Source organism: Sebastes umbrosus, chromosome 11 (assembly GCF_015220745.1).
Source record: "Sebastes umbrosus isolate fSebUmb1 chromosome 11, fSebUmb1.pri, whole genome shotgun sequence".
Taxonomy (NCBI): domain Eukaryota; kingdom Metazoa; phylum Chordata; class Actinopteri; order Perciformes; family Sebastidae; genus Sebastes; species Sebastes umbrosus.
Window position 1 is genome coordinate 4,836,794 of NC_051279.1, and position 13,757 is coordinate 4,850,550.

The following is a 13,757-nucleotide window of genomic DNA, read 5'->3' on the forward strand; positions in this document are numbered from 1 at the left end:
GTGAATGGATGAGAGGTGACAGACAAACAGACAGACAGCAGGGGGCGCCAGAGAGGCACAGCATCACACATCTGCAGCAGCACACATCTGCAGCATCATTCATGAGGAGAGGAGACTATCAGGTACACCCAGCAGGTAGAGGTACACCCAGTGGTGGAAGAAGTACTCGCATCATTTACTCAAGTAAAAGCACTAATAATACCCCACTGTGGAAATACTCCAATAAGTAAAAGTCCTGTATCAGCAAAATATACTTAAAGTCAGAAGTCTCAAATTCAAATAAGCTTTATTGGCATGAATGTTAAGGTGACATTATTGCCAAAGCGAAATACATATGTTAATATATTAATGAATAATTACATTTCACAAGAAATAATCACAATATACTAAATACATTTTAAATATACATTAAATATACTGCTCCGGGTCACATGGCGATGTGTCCTTGAGCAAGACACTTAACCCCAAATTGCTCCCTAAGGCATAGCCATCGGTGTGTGAATGAGTATCTAGATTAGATTCTGATGCACCTTAGCAGCCTCTGTCATCAGTGTATGAATGTGTGTGTGAATGGGTGAATGCTGACATGTAGTGTAAAGAGCTTTGAGTGGTCGGAAGACTAGAAAAAGCGCCATAAATACAAGTCCATTTACCATTTACATTCTTTTACAGATGTAGTTGATCAGAAACATGTTCGGAGCTTGTAGCACCTCTTATTGTACGGCAACCGTCAACACATTTTGCAGCTAATATTGCACATTGATTTTTCTCCCCACATAAGTATGGTATTTTCTGAGGACCGGGGAGATGGATGAACTCAGGATATATGTTATTTATCTTTTCAAAGAAAGCATCTCTCACATCCTTATATTTTTCACAGCACAGTAAGAAGTGAGATTCTGTCTCCACCTCATTGTGCAGTAAAATGTTGCCTGTCAGTCTTTTACTATCATATATGATGTTTCTGGATTAATATTACTGCAGCATTAATTATTAATGTGTATGATTTCACTAATTTTACTGCTGTAGATGTTTAAGGTTGAGCTGAAACACATCTACAGCAGTAAAATGCAACATAATGAAGCAGTTATATTAATCCATAAACATGATATATAATAGTAAAACTCTGACAGGGAACATTGTTTTTGTACTTTTACTTTTGATACTTGACTTGAAAACATGTGAGCCTGTCCTTTACAGCACATTTCATACAGGGTAGAGCAATTCAAACGGCTCAGCAGGTGACTGACTAGCTGATAATAAAACAATACGAATATAAACCGTAAAACAACTGGAGACTAATGCACACAAGGAATAAAGATTAGGAAATATAATTATAAAAATAGAATAGATAAAAAATAGATTACAAAAACACATGGAGATTATTCTGCCTCTTTTTTATATTTACTGTTGGGTGGTTGAATGTGCTCATTATAGAGCTTCAACGATTAATCAATTAGATGTCAACTATTAAATTAATCGCCAACTATTTTGATAATCAATGAATCGGTTTGAGTCTTTTTTTAAGGAAAAAAAAAAGTTAAAATTCTCTGATTGCAGCTTCTTAAATGTGATTTTCTGGTTTCTTTCCTCCTCTGTGACAATAATCTGAATATCTTTGAGTTGTGGACAAAACAAGTCATTTGAGGACGTCATCTTGAGCATTGGGAAACACTGATCAACATTTTTCAGACATTTTATAGACCAAACAACTAATAAAGGGACTCTCTGTAAAAATCAGAAATTGCTTGTTAACAGTGACACCTGTGGTTGTTACGTCTACGACAGTCACCTGTTGCTCGTGCTCACACTACCGACACACGAGACTGAACGTGATTGACAGGTATCATGTTGATTACCGTTAGCAACATTAGCAGCTAAAACCACGATATCACTCTATATTTCACCTGCTTTGCAGTAATGTTAGCTGACCAAACGAAGGTCCTTCCATGAATCAATGTTGATCCTAGTGTCAACCTTTCCTGCTTCAGCGTCCTGACTGTGGTCGGAGAGAACAGGGGAGACACCGTAGTTTTGGTCTCCTGGGCCGAACTATAGAGAAGTATAAAATAGCATAAAATTCAAATAATTAAGCAAAGTACAAGTACTTCAGAGTCGCAGTTATGTCCTGAGGTAGATTAGTTATTTTCCACAACTCAGTCGTATTTTTACTTTATCGACAAAACTGTAAATGCTGGTGGAAACAGATGTGGCTCCAGAGGTGAGATTGCTCACCGCTGTAAAATCACACAGATATGATTTTCCAGCCCACAGTAGTTGAGGATTATTGTTTCTAGGTGTTGGTATACTGCCCCGTTTACAGCTTCCTCGACTTCCACCTGGGACAGTTAACTTCCTGGTGTTTGCTGATTGAGGTAACAAGACAAGTTTCTTGTTCATACCTGTTTAGTCGCGCTCAAGACCTCTCATCAGAGATAACACATTGTGTTGCCCGAACTCAGCAATATTCAGTCCACATTATGAAAAATTATAAAAATGAATTTGCATAAGCCCAAAGGCTGCGTGATCATGTTGAGAACAATTTGCATGGTAAGCAAAGCAAAGGCTCACAAAGGCAACCGTACACAATATCAAACTAATGTTTAGCTTTACTTTGAAAAGCGAACAGAGGTCTGAAGAACAGGCTCTTGTGCGTTGGACAGAGATACGCTAACAGTCTTTTTATTAATGATTAATGCACATTGTGTGAACAATGGTCTCTTGAACTGCAGAGATAACACAGTGAGAGACTGCTTTACAATTATAGCGGCCGCTGCTGCCAAGGTACAAAGCACACTCGAGGACAGTTGACGTGTTTCTGAGTATACCGACTGCTGGCTTTTCAAATGAAAGATTAATGCGTCTGTGAACTGTTCAATTGTTCAAGTTAGTCATCTTTGTTTTCGCCACATTATCTGAATCAATACATGAGATATACTGTACGTCTGAACAGGAAATGGAGAAAAGGTGATAAGGGAGGAAAACGAGGAGCTGCTCCTCAGGTTTTGAAACTGGATTGGGTGCATTGTGAATAGTGACCTTGTTACTTTAAAAACATTCTTAAAGAGTTCCCCTCCCACTCCAAATATTCTCACGCTGAGTCCTTCTCTGTCATTGCCCTTTCTCTCCCAGGAGAGCAAAAAGTCAGTGGCTCATAATGGAGGAATAAAACCTCATGATTGCACAACGGCCACGCCTTGTTTTGAGCTGCCCGGTTGTTGGAATGTCATGAAGGCAGAAAGAGAGAGAGAGAGAAGTGAGGAGGAGAGCTGACTGCTAACACATTGTTCAGTACTACTTGTCTCGTGAGTTGCATCACAGTCTGTCACGCCTCCTCCTGTCTTCCTGCTTGATGAGTGCATCTGGGATTTTAGACTCCAAAAGACTGGAATGCACCGGCAGTTGAAAAGTGATGGTTTACTTTTTGAATTTGCCACATTTCATAATTTAAAGTAGGGCTGATGAAGGAATTTCACCTGCGGTGATAATAATTGGCTCAACAGCGGGATATGCGATATTATTGCCTTTTCTTTTTGCAAATTATTTAATTTATCCTGACTTTAGTGCTATATAAATAAGATTTATTGTTAGGCTATGATTAAAGGTACTGTTTGTAACTTCTTACACGTATAAATCGGGTCAGTGTCCCATGCGTGTTCACGTGTGGCTCCAACACAAACTACACGGAAGCACCAAAACCGCAAAGTTCTATCTAGTGAAGCCCGTCTTGCAAAACAGTGTCAACTCTTCCTGGTGCAGCCCCCCGACCGCGGCCAGAAGACACAGGGGAGACTGTAGCTTTGGTCTCCAGGGCCGGAGTCGATGCTGCTCTGGTCCTCTGCCTGCCAGAGGTCTGCCTGCTCGTTCTCACTCGCTCCACCTCTCACGTGGATGCGCGCACACTACACACTGCAGAAGACGGGAGGCTGAAGCAGGAAACACGACGATCAGCACTGATTCATGGAGAGACCTTCGTCTTTAAAGCAGCATCCTAATAATCGACTACAGTTATTAACTTTCTATTTTTTTATCTATTTCAAAAACGTTCTCTCGTTGTTGCATGTTTCACTCAGCGTACGTAGGACAGTAATAAGAGCAGAGATCCAACAGTTGGAAATACATCACTGCAAATTATGGGAAAAAATTGCTAACAAGTATTTAGGCGTAATGAGGGCAAAAGATAAATGCTGATAAGCAGAGAGTTTTGAAACCATGAGTTCATTATCACAGATTCGTTCTATAATCTGGGAAACATGTTGATTATCGCTCCTTTCTGCTTCGGGGAACTTGTGTCATATTTGAGCATCCCTCGATTTGATTAGGCAATGATTATTTTCATTGTCGATTAATCTGTCGATTATTCTTTTGATTTATAGATTAGTTGTTTGGTCTATAAAATCTCAGAAAATGGTGAAAAATAGGAAAAATTAAAAATGACTGTCATAGAGGAGTAAAGAAACCAGAAAATATTCACATTTAAAAAGCTGGAATCAGAATTTTTTACTTTTTTTTTCTTCTTGAAAAAAGACTCAAACCGATTAACTGATTATCAAAATAGTTGGCGATTAATTCAGTAGTGGAAAGATGGAGAAAATCCATCATCAATCATTTCGACTGATATTGCAATTGCGATATGATTTGCAATATTAGAGGGAATAATATTTTTTTACATAATTATTAGCATTTTGACTGAAAGCATGATTATGGGGTGATTTTTGCAGGGATCTGTACCAAACTAAGATGTTTTCTTAAGTTTGTAAAATATGATGTGTAGGCCAGGACGTCTGCAGCACCACAATATTTAATTTGAAATTGTCTTTTTTAGACACACATTTCACCTTTTAACAAATATTGTGCCTCCTGCGATTTGTAAATTGCAGTAAGCCATGTTGTGATTTTGATAAAACTTCTATTAATTGTGCAGCCCTAGTTGACATCTAATCGATTAATCGTTGCAGCTCTAGATTTGATTGCTGTTGGTGCTCACAGACAGCACAGGAAAAGGCCAGGAGGTTTTGGAGAGTCGTAGAAAAAAAGCTTGTTGGAGAGAGATGTTTGGGCCGCCAGCCAGGCATTCTTGTCTTAGTGTGACTTCCATGGAAACACACAAACTTAGGATGGAAAGATAAAGAGAGAAAGAGAGAGGGAGGTAGAGGTAGAGAGGAGGAGGTGAACAAGTGAGCTGTTTGTAGAGAGATGCGTGACTCAGAGCTTCAGAACAGAAGCTGACGGCTCCTTTCCACTGGAAGGCCTCGCTGAAGCCAGGATACTCCCTTCGCCACTGGGCCTGCCCCATGCCCAAAAACAGAGATGCTGTCTTGCCCCTTGTTTAACCACATGCACTCACACACACATGAATAGACTAACCTCCATTTCCATGGTGAGGACATACACACATACACACACACTCATGCAGAAACCGTCTTTTTCCCCTGCATCAGAACTTGATTGGACCTGTGACTCCATTAACTCCACCCCGAGGAAATAAATATAAGACCAGAATCAACCCGGTTTTGAGTGTCAGACCTTTGGACATCCAAGATGACTTGTGGGAATACTTCTATCACTCACTGGGAATATGATACAAAAGATTTCTGGACCTTTTTCCTCTTTGGATTCAGTGGACAAGCTGGCTGACAGCTTATTTTTCATGCAATGGATAACAACACAACACCGCTATAAGAGGTGATTACCATGTACTTTGGACTTGTTTGATTACCTCGTGATGTAGTGTGTGCCAAGGTCGTCTCTGCTTCTTTCTGAAGCATTTTTCTTTTTGCTCTTTAAAAGTAAAACCGATATTCTTCCTTGCTTAGGCCGTCACGGTTGCTTTCAACCAGAAAATGTATTGTTCATAGCTGCAGGGTGGAGCAGGGTGAGATCCGCACATTCACACACTTTCACCCACCTGGGAGCTGTTCAGTATCATCGGTGTCACTGCGTTTTATTGACAGACCACTTGCACCAGTCGCTGAGGTCAGTCTGTCTGCGAGGGCGCTATGTGAGTGAAATGAGAAAGGAAAAGATAGGGCCAGTGCAGGGAGAGATAAAGCTCAGCAGCTGCTCTGAGTGTGTGTGTGTGTGTGTGTGTGTACACAGTCTGTCTAGCCTGACTCCTCCTCGCCGCCCCACCCTCCCCTCTCTCTGCGCTCCCGCCCCCTCTCTCCCTCTTCAGCAGTAGGTACATGTGCGGTGAGCGACAGCTAGGAGAGCAGTTCAGGGCACGAGCCAAAGGCGCACACACCCACTAGCAGAGAGCAAGGCTGCATTATTCAACGGATCCTCTTCTCTCTACTCTCCTCTGGGGTATGGCACACACACACACACTCACAGCAGCTCACACACACTCACAGCGCGCAGATAAACTTCTAGAAAGGTCCTGTACTCTCACTTTTAGTCTCTTCAGCAGGCTGAAGTCGAGAGGTTCCCACACAGCCGAGGTAAGGATCAGAGAGTCTGCTCAGATTTCTGTCTCCCTCTGAGACTTCATGTGTTTTTGTTCCACTGATAGACAGCGCTTACAGATAATGTTTCTCATCATATAGTGCTTGTTTAACAGCTCAGAGTTATTGTCATTTTGTCAGGGGAGCGGGTGTGGAATAACTTTTTAAAAAGTTGTAGCTCATTTTACAGCCTGCTGTTTCTAGAAGAGTGGAACACCTGTTAACGCTCGCCACATTTCGGGAGCGTAAAGTGGATGCTTCATTTATTCAAAGTTAAGGCCAGAGAGTACTTGTGAGTGTATGGGTCTGCTCCTGTGGGCGTGTGCACACGCTATCATGTGCATGCATGTGTGCGCCATCCCACCCACATGGGCGTGCATGTCCTTGTGTGCACTTTTGGTAATGGGGCGGTGGAGGGGAGGATGGTAAAGTCCACCCACTGCTGAACCAAATGGAGTAGGCTTTCCCGCCGTTCAGTGGGGAAAGGGCTGAGATTTAAGTTTTGATTAAGTCTCACCTGTTTAGCCACAGTTGATGATAACAATACTGATATTTTTATTAATATTGTTGAAGGCCACATCCATAATTGCTGATATGGAAAATAACGTAGTCCATTTGCAGGGTTTTTTATTCAGTGATTTATCGGATTTACACCTCGAAAAGTGTGCGTACATGTGCCATGTTGGATGCATAGTCTAAGATTTCAAAGAGGATCATTTTCCCTTCCCCCCATATTTTCACCCTCCTGCACTCTTTCATTCATTCTTCTGTTAGCACACTTCTGAAGCGGATATACTGTATGTCCTTATCAGGGCATATTGCAGCATTTGTTGATATTATGAGTCAACACTTTGGTATTACCATTGGTGCTGGTGCAAGCTTTTTTTCATGTGTGGTTTGCCTCCATTTGACCAAAAAGTCTGTGGAGAGCAGAGAAGGAGGAGAAATGTTTTCATTTATTTTGGTGTCCCTGGCTACGGCAGTCATTATAAAATGTTTTAATTGCCTCGCGAGTGAGCCGAAGGTGCGGGTTGATTGTAATGTGGGAAATATGTTTGCTCAGGAGGGAACTGCAGAAAGTGGCTTAACTGCTCCTACAACAATTTAATGGAGCCGGAGGAGAGAACAGCGAGGCATATGTTGTGACCGTGTGTTACACTTTGCAGTGGAAATACCAGTGTGAATAAGGGACGTTATCAGGAGCACTAAAAGCAGGAAAAGGGCAGGAAAACTGTAGCACCTTCTTTTATACAACAATGAGGGTTTTGTATCCAAAAAAGTCCTAAAGAGAAACAAATTCCTGTGAACGAGCTCTGCCTCTGCAAATTACTTTTAATAGCAATTCAGATACAGCAGAGGGTGGGTATTAAATGAAGTTTTATAGATGTACTGACTGACTGTGGAATCCTGGAACGTTATCATGCAGATCTGTGAGCAGACCCAGCACTGAAGGCGGGCTGCCCAGACAAGGATCAGGGTTACGCAAGACTGGAACATTTCTACACTATAATCCCCATTAAAGTTTAACGTGTGATTCAACCCGTGATTTGGTGCACTGCGTTTCCAGTGAGGGCAGATACTGTAGTTTTCATTAACTCTCCTTCCTCCCCCACAGCCAGTGACTCACCCCCTCTGCACCTCTTGCTGAGCCATTATTACCATGGAAACCCCGAGCCAGAAACGCGGCAGCCGCGGCGGCACCGTCTCCCCGGCCCGCATCACCAGGCTGCAGGAGAAGGAGGACATGATCAACCTCAATGACCGGCTGGCCGTCTACATCGACAAGGTGCGCTTGCTGGAGTCTGAGAACGCCGGGCTGCGCCTGCGCATCACCGAGTCGGAGTCCTCCATGACCCGCGACCAGTCGGGCATTAAGGCGGCCTACGAGGCAGAGCTGGCCGACGCCCGCAAGACCCTGGACCAGGTGGCCAAGGAACGAGCACGCATGCAGCTTGAGCTGAGCAAGCTGAGGGAGGAGTACAAGGAGCTCAAAGCCAGGTAGGAGGAGCACGTGGGGGGCGGAGCTAGAAAGGGAGTGGCTTTGTTAGTAGTTGTAGTTTTGTATTTTGTGCATCTCATATAATTTCTGTTAAGTGCATTAGAATAAAACAGACCTTCATGCAGTTGTACTTCAGAGTCTGCAGATGCACCAGGAGCCATCCATAAATCTTTCACGTTGTGTTGCACTACTGATGACATAACATTTATTTGCCGTTGTCTGGTTCAACTGCCTTTTTGGCAACTGATCCAACAGTAACTTGGGAATGTTCCTGTTGCATGAGTCACATTACAGGCCAGTAATGTTTACTTTGTAGCACGGTACAAAATCAGATAAATCGTTGTTTTGGAGAACAGAGTTAAGCCGCAAAGGTAAAATGAGAATAAATTATATGTGACATAACTTATGGTAACGTTATTACGGTATTACATTATGTTCCTTTACGTGCTGTGGTACATCCACCAGCAGGTTTGTTCTGGCATTTGTGTTCCTTTTTTTAAAATGAACATTATCCATAATGTTCCAAAGCCATCAGCATTCCAGCTTGGAGTGAGAGGCTTTCTGTTCTTTATTGTGTTTCCAAAACATCTCACAGTAGTGGTTAAAACTGAATGTTGTAATTTTACCTTTTTGTGCTGTGATGCCTCCAGTTCACACCTGCTGTTCAGTGCAACTGTGGTGGTGCAACACCCTAATTTTCTACCAGGAATGCCTTGTGGAGCGTGCAGCCATACCCAACATTAGCTCCGTAGATTACATTCCTGGCGGTTAAGTTTGTATGACTCGTCAGTTAAGTCACATTTAGCCACGGGGGATGTTAGAAATGACACACCTCCACCCAAACGGGCTTCACCTTTAACACACAGCCTGCTCTGTTACTGCCCTGATGACAGAGTGTCTTTCATTACAGTGTTTGACACAACTCAGCTGCATAAAGCTCTATGTGATAATACAGCCCAGTATTGGCACAGTGGACAGAAGCTAAGAATTCACATGTGTTGCACTTTTAATGGGGTTAGATCATCAACATGCTGCCCGGTGTTCACAGATCCCAGTGGATCAAGAAACATGTGGAGTAGTAACATATCTAACTATAAACCTAGGAGCCTCTGTCTGTCTTTGTGTATATGTGTGTGTCCTTCACATATCTCAAGACCCGTTCATCCAATCTACTTCACAGTTGGCGGATGTATTATTGGGGACCCACAGGAGTGCAGTGTTGAATTTGGTCCAATTTGGACACACGACTCATTCAATATTAATAAACTTTGAATAAGCGGGGGCGGGGCTTCAGGGCTCTGCGCACTGAGTCCAGCATGTCGTCTGCAGCGGGCAGACCGCGGCTCATTGACTGCAGTTTACTTTTGCTTCTGGATGCTGGATATAATAACATTGCAACCAAATTCTTCCTCACGTACCTGGAGTCAATGAGCAATGAGCGGTTCTCGAAAACTCTGCAAACAGCACTTCCGAGGGCCAAGCAATCGCCCGTTCTTAATGTCTGAATGGCCACGCCCCGAACAGCCACAGCGCAAATATTTTACTACAGTAGGAAGTAGTAAGTAGTAAGTCCAATAAAAGTGACCTTGGCACTGAAGGTGTGTGTCTGTGGAGGGTAATAAATGATTAACTTCAGGTGGTGTGGTGTTAAAAGTGTGCAATTATATTACTCCTACTATATCTTTTGAGATGTATCTCAGAGTTTGTTGTCGGTATTTTCCTCAGCCGTGATTACAGCTACTTAGGTGAATGTCTGCAGATCAGACTGCTGCTGCTGTACGCCTCAGCCAGTGGTGGCTGTTGAGGAATGTGTCAACGTCTTGGCAAAGCGCACCTCGGGTTAGAGGGGTCTGAGAAAATGGAAATACTAAATGGAAGGTATTTGTACTCCCCCAGTACATTTACTCACATGTCAGACTACATGTGCTCCTTTACAGTCTGCATTTTGTAGCACACAGATTCCCTTTTTTAGAGAGTTACAGAATTTAGAGATAGAGACATTCAACACATGCCTTTTTAAAAAACAACAACTGCATTTCAACAAGGCAGGGAGTACTTTCCCCAAATTAGCGCCATTGTGTTCTCTTCACTAAGTTGATGTTATTATTGGATGTGAACTGTGAAGCATGTGAATGTGCACAAAACTCAGTGGGTGTGGCTCAGCGCTGCGTGTGGAAAGATGAATAAAAATGGAAAACCTCTGCAGGAATTGTGCCTTTTTAATGTGGCTCATTTGTGTCTTTGTGTGTTGACCTTCATTTTGGTGTCACTAGCTCATCAATCTGTGGTTTGTAAATTTGCACATACTGTAGGTGGATGAGGATGTTGACTTTGTTGTGTGCTCTGGATAAAAGGCGGTGTGTGTGTGTGTCCTGAAAGTGATGAGAGAACAGTATTATAACATTTTCTATTCACTTCCAGACTATCCACCCGTGTCATTATAATTCTCCAGCTACTTGGCAAGAGAAGCACCAACGGCTCCCGCAGCAATATACTTTTCTAAAGGAAGCAGATCTTTTGACGCATGTGTGGTGGAAAAGAATCACTCAGTCCAGCCTGGGCCGGCGTTATCTGTTATACTTTAGCCTGTGTGTTTGGTGTTTGGTTGCCATGGCGCTCTGAGAGTCTTGGCTCTGCTGTGTGATGGGGGGCGGTGACTCAGAGGTTTTTCGTGGCCTTTGGAATGGGCTGACTGTGGACTCACTGTAACCAGGAAGTCAGGTTTATTAATACACGCTGTGACGGCGGGCTGCTTTGACCGGCACGCTGAGCTGAGCTGAGCTTCAGGTGGCGACAGCAGCAGACGGCGGCGCAACAAACACTAGACAGCTACACTATGTTGACTTTTCGTTGAGGCGTCCTTGGTTATTCCTCTCGTGTTTTACAGAAACATACACAGCAACAGGTGGGGCCGTCACTGCAGTTCAGTTGACTGGACACACCTGTTTAGCCCAACGGCATGACACTGCGTCTCTTCACACACATCTTTGTATGCATAACTACTAACGGCAACACATGCTGTAACCCCCTCCGCCCCCCCACCCTGAGGCAGTAGCTGTAGCCAGAATGCCAAACATTCTCCCTACAGCACTATTTGACTTGTAAATAATTAAAAAAAGACACATAAATAACTTGGTAAAAGCAGGTGTGGCTGGAATGTGTTTATTTTAAAATGAAGTTAAAGCTTGGAGCCAGGTATGCAAGGAGAGAAAAAGCAGGTCAAACAACACTAAATATGAACCCTTGAGCTTCAGCAGGAGTCACAGAACTCAAGACCTTCTTCAGTCGTCTTTCCTTTATTACTGAAATAGTGGGTCAGGCTGGCGTCTCTGGCCCAGTCTAACCTCCAGCGGTGCCACTGGCTGTGAAACATGAGCCTGTGTGTGGGGGAACTGGCTCATCAGTGTCACTGGTTGCAAGACTTGTTCTCTTAATCCTTCGTTAAAGCTCCACCCAGGCAGAGTAGAGTAGGGAGTATTTACAAACTACACATGCATATTTCATGTCACAGTTTGCTTTATTTTTTATTTTTTTTGCAAAAGACGTGCTCATATTTGAACTATAGAGCTGAAACAAAAAAACTGAAAATATTTCGACAACAGTTTGGACAATCAGTTGAACCATTTTCCTAATTGAAAATGCCAAAAAAATCCACTGCTTTCAGTTTTTCAAATGTAACATCTTCATGGTTTTGCTCTAGGATATTAAACTAAATATCTTTGTGTCAAGCCATTTGAATATGTCAACTTGGACTTAAGGAAATAATGGGCCCCATGCAGGATGCGATTTAAGGAATAAGTTCTTCTTATTTTTGTTATTTTTATTATTTTGTTAGTACCCATTGATTTCTGGGATTCACCAGTGTTTTCTTATTTTTGCTCTTTTCTTTTGTAAGAGGAAATTTTATGAGTGGCCGAGAGCACTCTGACCAATAAAAGAAAAGAAAACATCTTTTTTTCACAGTCTACAATTTTTTTAAATTTTTTTTAATTTGATGAACATAAAAAGAGCAGATTTGGAGGTTTGAGAACATTTGGTGCATCTTGAGTTGACTCAGTTGTTCTCTTAACAGAACATTAAAAGGAAATATAAGACTCATATGAGGCCAAATGATGGGCATTTTTTTCTTTTTGCTATTTTCTGACATTAAATCAAGAGATTTGTTGGGAAAATAATCTTTAGTTCCAGCCTTTGTTGACTATATTAATGATTATGTAGTATTATCTGTGCCTAAAATCAAAAGTGAACTATTTGATAGTAAGATACTAAAGTTTGAACAGCTCCTTTTGGTCAAAGTCTGTCTGATAAGGATGAGTCTCAACTGTAAGGGTTGAAAATTAAACCGCCAAACCCTTTCCTGGATCCGATCTGCTTTGTATACATAAGAGCGGGGATTTACCTGGTCTGGATCGGCCCCACCTGTCGGCACAGAGTGGTTTAGGGTGTGGCAGCAGGTAGAGGAAGCTCTCAGACATTTCGTTGCAGTCAGTCATCCATAAGAACAATGTTTTTATAACATGGATTAAATGACTGCTATGGTAGACATGACGTGGTGGAACGTGTGTAGGCGCAGCACAGACTGAAGCTCAATATAAAACAAAGATCTAGTGCTACGCTGACTGTACATGTTCTTGTGTTGTATTCAAGGACTGATATGAAATGTTGAAGCCAACTATCAGAGAACACAGCAGGAACAGGAAGTGCTCTTATCTTATAGCCCATTTCCTGTCTTTGGAATATTTGCTTTGTGTTACACTAGTGCAGTGCATGTTCAGAGCTCATGGCCGTCTAGAACGGACCGATTGCTTGGACCCCAGAAGTTCTGCTTACAGCGTTGTCGAGAACCGCGGTATGGCTTCTTGTACCCGCGCAGTGTGAAGTTGATTGGACGAACGCTTCTCGAGATATGCGAAGGACAGTCAATCATACATACTGTACATACACAGACCGACAGACAGGGACAGATACTCCCGTATAGTTAGATGATGCTGCTACAGCGCCACCTATCAGCCAAATGTCACCAAATTTGTCATGGTCACTCATACATTATATCTACACATGTCTACCAAATGTGGTCCCAATAGCTAGAAGCGTTTAGGAGATATGACATTGTTTGTAATATACGCCCTAACTTTGAGGGCTAGCTATAGCAAAACTGTATGGAACAATCAAAAATCCAAAGAAGTAACTATTTCCGACTTGATCCAGAGATGTTCTGTGCCAAACTGGGTGGTGACGATTGCTCAAAATTTGTAGGAGTAGCAAAAAAACAGATTTGGACAAAATTCTAAATGGCGGAAAATCAGTCTAGACCA

The 13,757-nt window shown here is 42.5% G+C and overlaps 1 protein-coding gene across 4 annotated transcripts in view; it reads left to right on the forward strand.

Annotated features, from left to right (window-relative positions):
• LOC119496661 (lamin-A-like) overlaps positions 1 to 13,757 on the forward strand; it is a 48,470-nt gene that overhangs the window by 404 nt on the left and 34,309 nt on the right. The window contains exons 2-3 of one of the 4 annotated variants that reach the window (XM_037784140.1): positions 6,176 to 6,306; positions 8,059 to 8,441. In XM_037784140.1, coding sequence (XP_037640068.1) covers positions 8,104 to 8,441 — 338 coding nt within the window. In that variant the 5' untranslated portion in view covers positions 6,176 to 6,306; positions 8,059 to 8,103. The other 3 variants (XM_037784137.1, XM_037784142.1, XM_037784141.1) reach the window with 3 other exon arrangements.